We start from the raw sequence: 10,901 nt of genomic DNA, 5'->3' as shown, positions 1-10,901 counted from the left end.
CATTTTCATAAAGATAAATAATCATACAATTTTCAGTACATTAGCTATAATTTAAACAATAATGTGATATAACTTATTTGTGTTTAATATCTGTAAAATAAATTTATATAGTTTATAAATAATATTAATTAATATTAAAACTTAGTTATTAATTTCTCTATATAAAATAATAGAATAATTTTAATAATTACTAGTCATATTAAAAATAACTAAAATTATAAAAACATAATATGTTTTAGTAATACAATATATTGTATTAGTCATGAAAAATAAAAATAGCCATTCAATTTTAAGAAAATATAAATAATTTATATGAGAAATTTTATAATTAGTTTCAAAATTTTAAGTATTTTTTTTATATAATTTATAATATTAAAAAAAATATTGCTATATAAGTTCATAAAATTAAAAATAATTTATATAAGAAAAATTTCTAAGTAGTTTCAAACTTTTAAATATTTTTATTTTTTTGCAATTTATATAAATTTTATGATAAATATTTTATTATAATATAATTTTTAATAAAGCTATAATAATTAAAATATGTTATTATATTTTAATTTAAAATAATTATCACAATATTTTGATAATTTTAATTGTAAATATAAATACTTATTTCTATTTTGTTGTATTATTTCAAAGTAACTCATTAATTAATTTTTACAAAAATAAAAAAATACTGCAAAAGCAAAAGCCAAAATCTAAATCTAAAAACCAAAAACCAAAAACCAAAAGCTGAAAACCAAAAACCAAAATCTAAAAACCAAAAACTAAAATCTAAAAACCAAAAACTAAAACTAAAAACTACTAAAACAATCATCATAAAGATAAAATTCCCATACAATTTGTTTACCATTTAACATTAATGTAAAATAATTTATGTGTTTCATATATGTAAATAAATATTGATAATTTCAGTATTTGATGTAACTAATTAATTATTAATATCTATAAATAAAGTATTGAATAATTTTATTATACATACTAAACAACAACTAAAAATTAGAAAATTTAAAATATTTTATTAATACAATATATTATATTAATTTGAGAAATAGCCATTCAAGTTCTAAAAAAGAAAAAAATATTTGATGTAATAAAATTTATAAATAGTTTCAAAATTTTAAAATATTTTAATTTTTTTTAATTTATAGATATTTTATTAGTATTTAAGTATAACACTTAAAAATAAAATAATTTAAAACATGGTAATGTTTTTATTTTAAATAACAGCCATTGTATTTTGATTAATTTTAATGGTAATTTAAAAAAAATATTATTTTAAGACAATGTGTTGCTTATTTTATAAAATTTTAGTTTTAAAATATTAAAAATTTAAATAATTTATAATATTTATATTTCTAAATTTTATGTATTTTTATTTTTATATAATTTATAATATTTATATAAGAAAAACTATTGATATTCAAGTTTTAAAAATTAAAATAATTTATATAAGAAAAGTTTCTAAGTAGTTTCAAAATTTAATATTTTTGGTGTAATTTATATATATTTTATGATTTATATTTCACTATAATATATTTTGATAAAAATATAATAATTAAAATATGTTATTTTAATTTATTTTAAAATAATAATACAGTATTTTGATAAATTTTCATTGTAAAATCTAAATATTTATTGCTATTTTGTTGTATTATTTTAAAGGAATGTATTAATTAATTTTTGAAAAATAAAAAAATTACAGCAAAACCAAAAACCAAAATCCAAAAGCTGAAAACCAAAAACCAAAAACCAAAAGCTGAAAACCAAAAACCAAAATCTAAAAACCAAAAACTACTGAAACAATCATCACCTAAATATTAACAAAAGCAGCATGGCAAACTGAAATTTTCTTAAATAGCATGTCAAACTGAATTTATACTTCCCAAAGTCAAGTGACATGGGATGATTGGTTGAGATGTAACAAGTGACTTTAGCTTTAACTTTTATCAACAATCATAAAAACCACCAATCATGTTTTATATCAATACTATTAAAAGGGAAGGAGTATTAAAAAATCTACCTATGAAAGTTGTTTGGACCCTTTCATTTAACTCATTATTTTTTTGGTCTTACCTTAAATTTAGACTAACAATATGTTACCATATATTTCTCTAACAATAATTTATTTAATTCCTTTATTTATTCAAATCCCACTCCTAAATTCTAATCATTACTATTACTATATTTACCATTTTGATTTTTATTCGTAAAATCATTGAAACTAATGTTTTATATTATCACTTTTATCATATAATATATGATTTAAAGCAAGAGAAGTTACACGACATATATGTGTACATTTTAACTTCCTCTTTCCTTTATAATAAAGTAATCATATCATATATAAAATTTCCCACTAAAATCTCATATCATATACTAAACTTTCAAAAGTCTATAGTTTGATAGATATTTTCATATTTAAAAATGAGTTTTCTGAATATTCATGTTACCTTCAAAAATGTAGAAATTCATTGGTTCTGTTAAAGCTAACCCGACTTCACGATATCAGTATTGATTATTCACGATTTTGAAAATTATTGGTTTAGATATTATACTTTTATATACTTTTCACTTAAAAATGAATCAAAACTACTAAAAGAGAAGAAGTTTTTAAAAATATAATATAAAAAGTTTTTGGAGTCATGTATAACTATTTATTATTTTTTGGTGATACCATTAATCATTCTAACCATACAATATTTTAAATATTTTTAACAGATCCTAATATTATTTCTTATGATACTTTTTCTCAGAAAAATATTTCATCAACCATGTTTTTGTACAATAATGTACTTGAAACTCCAAACAAATACCCAAAAAATTCAAATACCTAAAAATTCAAAATCTGACATGATGAACTGAAAAATATCCAAAATTTTATTCAAATAACCAAATTTTATTTTAATTTGTAAATTTACCTGAAATCAAAAACTATAATCATAAACCAAAAACTTAGAAAAATATCCATAATACCGGAAACATATTTGAAATATCCAAATATACCTAATAACCACAACATATTTATGATCGGGTCTAAGGTAGGACCCAGACTCAAACAAAGACCTACGGGTTCAAAAAAAACCCAATAGGGTATCTTCTCAGGACCTGAACTAAACCTATATTTTCGGGTCGGTTCATTTTTTAATCCGGATATAATTCTCATGCCTAAAAGAAACTTACGTAAAAGTGTACATATAAAATCTCAAATAAACTAATTCATAGATTATATAACTGTTAAAATTTATATTTTTCGATACAATAAGACTTTGTATTATAATATAATCCAATAAATCCGCGCTTTTCAAGCGCGGGTCAAAATCTAGTTAGTTTTTAAAGCTACAACCAAAAAATTAAAATTACAGCCAAAAAACAAAAAAAATAGCTGTAAAATTCTTATTTTCTAAAGTCTCATCTTTTTGTCTGTAGAAAATTTTAAAGTTACATCTCTTAAAACTAAATAAAAAAATCCAACAGACTAAATTCTGAAGTAAATTTTCTACTGTTACAGTCTAACCAAATGATTTGTTAGTTGTTACTGTAGGATAGTGGATGGATAAGTAAACGGAATTGACGCCAACAACGAATTTAGTGGGAGAGGATTTTCTTTATTTACATATATGAGCTTGTTACTAGTAAACATACTATAATAAATGTTTGACGCTTGAAAAATTGGCTAAAACCTCCAAAGTGATTCGAAGTCCATTATCTTATGGTTTTGGTTTTTAATATTATTTCCTTTTTTTTACGGTAATATTACTTCCTATTTATTGACTAGTTTTGGGCTTTTTTTCGAAAGACGTTTATGTTATCTTTATCTTTTTAAGGTTTGTTCTAACAGATGTATATAAACAGAGCTTTGTTTTCTTTGTTTGATACGTTTGAGTTTATAATATAGAGTTTTTGTTTTGAATATCTTGTTCGATTTGATTCAATTCATCAAATAGGAAGTTGGTCTCAAGAAACTATCGAAAGAAACTCTCGATCGATCCAAGAGCAGGTCTCGAAGAACCCTAAAGTTCATAGATAGACCGTTCACCCAATCGTACGCTGCGCCATGTTGGTATCAGAGTTCTGCTACGAGTTCTGCTACGCTACAAAACTTTCTCAACCGCTACGATGGTCCAGAAAATTCGTAATCAGCAATATTAAGCTAACGATGATATTCCAGCTACTCAACAGTCCGTTAACGGCTTACAGCAACAAGTCAACAACCTTGTCGCTGCCGTTACGGCCTTAACAACTCAACAACACGCCACCACACTTCACCCCCGTCGCAACAACCAACCCTCTGATCATGAAGATTCGGACGAGGATGATAACTCATTCGCCCCCCTTCGACAACAGAATCCACGCCGTCGCAACCATGATTCAGATTCAGATGACGATAACACTAATTCGGCTTGGAGATCCTATTTCACACTTGCTTTTCCTGAATTCAATGGTTCAACCGTCCCTGAAGAACTGTTGGTATGGTTTGTAACTGTGGAAGAGATACTAGAGTTTAATCAAATCCCGCATGATCAATGTGTTCCTCTCATTGCCATCCCTTTCGGAGAAAGAGCAGCCGCATGGTAATATCAAGTCAAGACAACCCCTGCCCGCCTCAGCCACGCTGAAATCACTTCATGGAATCAATTGAAACAGGAGATGCAACAAAACTTTCTCCCGTATAACTACGACGAACTGATGTTTCAGAAATTCCAGAACTTACGACAAGGATCACGAACGGTTGATGAATACGCAACAGAATTCTTCAAGATGATCAATCGCTTCAAAATCCGGGATACCGAGCAACAACTGATCATGTGTTTTATTTGAGGGCTCCGACAACAAATTCAATATACATTGAATTTATTCCAAACCCAATCGATTTCAGAAGCTCACCAGCAAGCTATTACCATTGAGACACAGATTCGTGGTGGCTTCTCGGCTTGGGGATCCAATAGACAACTCCGTGCCAAAACAAACACTACCTCCTCAAGCATAACGAACGACTCGACAGTGACAAAGACAGAGATGGCTCTGTTACAATCGGCTGAAGAGTTGGGTGATGGCACCAATGATACCGGTAAAAACAAGGCAAAATTTTATTTTCCATATTGTAAAGGCTGGATTTGGTGTGACAACAACATTGTTGGTGAGAGTGGCGGCTGGTATCGCCGTTTTGCTGTCAAGATGACCGGACAGTTCATAACCGTCTAAGAGAGCCTGGATCTGAAAGCTCCATATGAAATAGTTGCTTGATGTGATCTTAGTAACATTAGACATGTTAACGTTAAGGATTGTTTGAGGATTGATCTCCACGGTATCAGCAGAAGTGAGAGACATAGTTTTGAAGAAATGGAAAAGAGGAGAAGAAGAAGAGGAATAAAGAGTGGCAGCTAGATTTTTAATAATGTTTGATACTATGTAAAAGTAATATGTTTCTTATATTCAAAGATGTGTACACAAGACAATATATATAGAGAAAGAGACTCAGGTTATGACTAAATACAAAATATTTCATAAGGAGATGAATAATGCAGAGAATATCGTTCTAATAATGACATGATATGTTATCCTTAATAATTCGAAGTCCAGTTAAGTCATTGATCTAGATCTGAATAGTTAGTTAAGATACTGATCTAGTATATTCTTGAAATTTTAAGATATTTGGATTATCTAATCTATTAATTTAGGGTCCTATTTTATCTACTATAAACAAGTCATAGTAAGACCACTTAAGAAATTAGTTAATATGACATATTATATTATTTAAATTAATGATAAAACAACTATAAATGAATTTTAATATAAAAAAAATCTGTTGAGAAAAAATCTAACAAAATCTTATTAAAAATTTAAGTAGTTTTATAAAATAATACATTAATTAATTTCATAACTAATAATATAATATTATTACTAAGAACGTTAGTTAAAATTTTACTCTAAAACAAGAAAAAAAAAATTCTATACTATTTTTTTATAAATTTATAATTATGTACTGTATTATATAAAAATATAAGTGATTAATGAATTAAATATGACAAAATTATATTAAATAGGTAAATTAACAAAATAAGTTTTAAAAAATTGTTTCATTAGATAAATTATCACTCATCATTAAAATGGTTTAAAATTCATAAACTATATAATATTTTTACTCAAAAATAAATTTATTAACATACGTTAAATTTTTATATCTACGACTATACAATATCTTTTATTTATTTTGAAACTCTCAACAATATATTGTTTAATAAAATTTATATACAAAAAATATAATGGTATATAATATGGATAATTTGAAAAGTTCCCTATTTGTGATTTGAAATTTGAAAAATATACCTTATTTTTTCTGAAAATTATACTTTCCTATATATGAAAAGACATTTTACCCTAATTTAATATAAAACTAAAAACTAAATTTGAAATTAATTATGTTTTTAAATAATCATATATTTGAAATAAACACATGTCACTGATTTAAGATAACAAATTGATAATTTCTGAAAGAATTTAAAATCTACATAACAGAATACACAAGTACGTTGTAAGCAAAAATTATAGTCATCATAATACACATAACCTTTCTAGCATTATATATTAGTTCAATAATTTATAATTTAATTTTTATTGTCGTACCTAAGTTTAATTTGTAAAACAAAAAAAAAAAGTCAAGACTCCAAAGAAGTTAATAAGATTTTTATATAATCATTTTTAGATAGAATTTTTCCACTATGTTCTTGTGGCGTTTCATGAAGACTGTTTGTTTATGTTGTTTTTTCTGAAATACGATACCAACAGTTATTGAGTGCTAGTTTTTATAGATATTAGTTTAATAAATGTTTTCCAATATATTTACGTAGATCACACTATAAATACATGAACAAACTGATATCATATTTGGAAATTGGAAATTGTATTGTTATGATGAATCATTCGTACGAAGAATGTTTCCGTACTTTCTAAATGTTGTAAGAAAATGTTATGCTCCATATTCAGGTCGTTTCTCAGTTCAACCTTAAATGTAAGTGTGTGGACTCGGTTAAGAAAACCTTTAATTTAATATTTTTATAATAAAGCAAAACTAGTTTTAGTAAAATATGATTTTCCCATCAATTTATAATCTAAATGCAATGAAACTGCTTGCAAATCAATCATCAGATATAGAATTTAAGATAATTGTAGTCTTTGACGTTGGACTTGGTCAGCAAAAACCTTTCTGTACGATCTCGTAATTTCATAAATTTTCAAAGAATGTTAACTTTTTTGTTTGTTTTAAGAATGTCAACTATTAATGCTCATAATCCTGTTTCTTTTGAAAATTAGGAATTTCCGTTACATCCCTTAAACTCTATTACCTATATATCATGTGCATGCAGTTCGATATTATAATGTCAAAATAGGTATACCATCCTGATGTATTTAGTTTTATCCAAATAAAACAATTCTTATATTTTTTAATAAACTAGAGTTCTACTCTTTAGTAGTTAAAAACAACTAACGAACAAAATTTATGAAAGAGCAAATCTCTTAGAAAATCTCCAGAAATATATTTATTTAAAGGTTTAGCAAAACTTGAAATTTAAGGTTTGATAGTGTTTCTATCCAAGATCAGAACTTTATATTAAACCTAAAATATTTTAAGTTTTACATTTTAGTTCTTAAAACTGATAAAAACTTATTAAAATATAATATTTTAAATAATATATATATATATATATTCTACAAAACTATATTTTATAAAACTATTCATAAAATTATTCAATCTAAAGATGAAAGAACCATAAAAAGAATCCAATAACAATAAACAGCTTTCGATTAAGCCAAAATTATATGGACAATATTTTGGAGATTTGAATGATTTAAATCAAATTTTCATAAATTTAAGCACTTTAATATTTTAAATTTATATAAAATAATTAAACTGTAAAATTATGAAAATTTTATAAGATATAAAATTATAAGAACTAAAACGGATTTGAAAAGGTTGATAAAATTATTTAGAAGAAAGTTAAGTGTAGAAAGTTAAAAAATAAATATATGAACTTCAAAGAATAGGTTTTAAACTTTTTTTTTTTTACAACAAAAGGCTAAGAAATTAAAAGGATCCCTGATCCGAGAGCCCCCTCGGGAGAACGAAATCAACATAAACCATAGTAGATAGCGAAGTCCTAGCACCTCGTGCCAGCTCGTCTGCCAGTGTATTTTGCGCCCTTGGAATATGTTGGATAGAAAAGTTGAGAAAGAATTCCTTACATCGTAGAAACTTTAAAACATTAAACTTGATGTTTCAGTGTTCAAAATCTTGAAATTTAAAGTTTTAAGGGTTTTGGAGCACACAAAACTTTATATTTTAGTTTATAAAGTTTCTTTAGTGATGCTCTTAGATAGTACAAACACATTTACAAAAGAGCATATTTAAAAAAAAAATCATTAATAATGTTTAATTAAAAGAGAAAATGACTAAATTACTCCACATTCTAAAATCTTACTCTAACTCAGTCTTCAATTATAAACCTTAAAATCTAATTACTAAATTTAAAATTTAATATAAAATAAAATAAAATTAACTTTTAATTAGTGCTATTTTGAGATTATTTTTCCCTTGTGTATTATTTTTGATACTATTATATGGTATTTCTCTTTATTAAAATGTAAACCGGATTATATTTTGAGTTTCAGGTTAAAATCTCCAAATTACAAAAGAAAATGTACAATCAACTTATAGTAATAGTTTGTATTTACACTTATATGTCATAATTTAGATTCAAGTCCAATAAGATACATGTGTGCAGTGTGAATATATATATATGTGAGATCAGATTCGTACTTGCTAAATATACAACAACAAACAACAGAAAAATAAAGTGTGATACAAGAACTTGTAGGTGTTACAAAAATATAAAACAAGTATCTAACAATTCTAATTAATACTGAAAAGAACCTTAACTACGTCAACAAAGACATAGTTTGAAAGGGTACATTGAAAGGTACATTTACTTATATATGCACTTTATAATAATTATTTACTAAACCACTGGAATTATAGAATTAATTAACTTGGTTAAACTAAAATAAATCAGAATTTGAATTAGTCAGCATTTGACCTTCACCAATCATAACCATTATATACACACACACTCTGGAACTACTGTACATACTTGTTGACGAAGACCAATGACTATTCCAAGCTTTGAATTGGTCAAATGTTCAAACACATTCTTCACTCAATTCAGATCTAAAGCCTTTAAATTTCAAAAGAAAACGATCTTCATCTAACCACAACCCCAAAAGCTTACCTTTTTCTCCTCCTCAATCCTATAAATTCTTAATCTAAACCTTACCATAAGAAGCTAAAAGATAACCGTGTTTTATAAACATTACATTTCCTCCCCTTCTGTGTCAAGAAATCCTATATAAGGTACTGCTATTAACTATTTTTTCCGGTGATCGCTTCACCGGTAAGTATCCGGCAAGGGCTTCTTTGATCGGAAACATTGGCACCGACCAAATTACACTTTTGGTGAGATAATATGGATATGTCGAACTGGGAGCAGAAGAATTTGCTAAGTGAGCTGGTTCATGGGCTGAAGGCGGCAAAGCATCTCCAAGCTGAGCTCGGAACAGCTTCTTCTCCGCCACCACCATGGTTGTCTTCTTCTTCCTTATGTTTGACGACGGAGATGAGAGAAACCCTCCTACATCAGATCGTTTCTTCCTACGAGAAAGCTATTTTGATGCTAAACGGTTCCAACGTAGTACACAGTCAGACGGCGGAGATGGTAAATCTTGCGGCGAATCCTGTAGCTAACAACGGTAAAGTTCCAGAATCTCCGACTTCGATTAACGGAAGTCCGAGAAGTGAAGAGTTTATTGATGTTGGAGGATCGAAAGATTACAACTTGAGCTCTAAAAAGAGGTACAATTTTGAACCTGAGCATAATAGAAGAAAGAAAATAAGAGTTACAAGAATTACGAAACTTAATAAATAAATTCCATAATTTAATTAGAGATATGAAAAGTTAATTGAAATATTGCAGGAAGATGTTGCCAAAGTGGACAGAGCAAGTGAGAATTAGCCCAGAGAGAGGCTTAGAAGGACCTCATGAGGATGTCTTCAGCTGGAGAAAATATGGCCAGAAGGACATTTTAGGCGCCAAGTATCCAAGGTATCATCATCATCTTACGTCATCATTCATGTTATACATTTCATCAGCATCATGTAATGAAATTAAATCAGATACTCTGCTGTGTTTGTGTTGCAGGAGTTATTACAGATGTACATTTCGTAACACACAGAATTGTTGGGCCACGAAACAGGTCCAGAGATCGGACGATGATCCTACGATCTTCGATTTGACATACAAAGGAAAACACACTTGCTCACAGGGAATCCCACCTCGGGATAAGCCAGACACTACACCAAACACAACACTCATAAATTACCAAAATGACCTTCTCGCCAATCTCAGGACCAATCTTTCTGTCCGTACTACCAACGGGATCGAGAGCGACGGTTTCTCATTCCCAGTTACGCCACCTTTTTACTCGTACGAGTCCGATTTCGGCAACGGCGGTGGAACGTTCTGCGACATGGGAAATTATTCTCGTCCGTCGGATTTTACGGGATTGATCTCCACTAATACCTCTACAGGAAGTTCTCCAATTTTCGACGTGGATTTTCAGTTTGATCCAACGGCCGAGATTAACACTGGTCTCCACACATTTCTCCATGATTCGGTTTAACTTCAATTAGGGATTAAAATATTCTTTGAGATTATTAATATAGTTCAAAATAAGGATTATTACTGTTTGACAAAAGTAAAACATTTTCAACTATTTTTATTACACTAATGTATATCTAATTTTGTATCAAATTTTGGTTTAGTAATTGAGTAATTCGGTAACTA

General features: G+C 27.4%; 1 protein-coding gene across 1 annotated transcript; it reads left to right on the top strand.

The window, feature by feature from the left end:
- The first annotated feature begins 9,261 nt into the window (after positions 1–9,261).
- LOC106399319 (probable WRKY transcription factor 41) lies at positions 9,262–10,901 on the top strand. The gene is made up of 3 exons (XM_013839793.3): positions 9,262–9,910; positions 10,032–10,160; positions 10,257–10,901. Exons 1-3 carry the CDS (start codon positions 9,525–9,527, stop codon positions 10,735–10,737), a joined length of 996 nt encoding a protein of 331 aa, XP_013695247.2. The 5' UTR covers positions 9,262–9,524; the 3' UTR covers positions 10,738–10,901.

This window comes from Brassica napus, chromosome A2 (assembly GCF_020379485.1).
Source record: "Brassica napus cultivar Da-Ae chromosome A2, Da-Ae, whole genome shotgun sequence".
NCBI lineage: Eukaryota > Viridiplantae > Streptophyta > Magnoliopsida > Brassicales > Brassicaceae > Brassica > Brassica napus.
The sequence above is the reverse complement of the archived record's forward strand: the minus strand, read 5'-3'. Positions and strand labels throughout refer to the sequence as shown.

Coding starts and splice junctions, on each gene's coding strand:
- LOC106399319 (XM_013839793.3), top strand. CDS start 9,525: ATGGATATGTCGAACTGGGAGCAGAAGAATTTGCTAAGTGAGCTGGTT. Junction 9,911..10,031: donor AACTTGAGCTCTAAAAAGAG/GTACAATTTTGA, acceptor GAAATATTGCAG/GAAGATGTTGCCAAAGTGGA. Junction 10,161..10,256: donor TTAGGCGCCAAGTATCCAAG/GTATCATCATCA, acceptor TTTGTGTTGCAG/GAGTTATTACAGATGTACAT.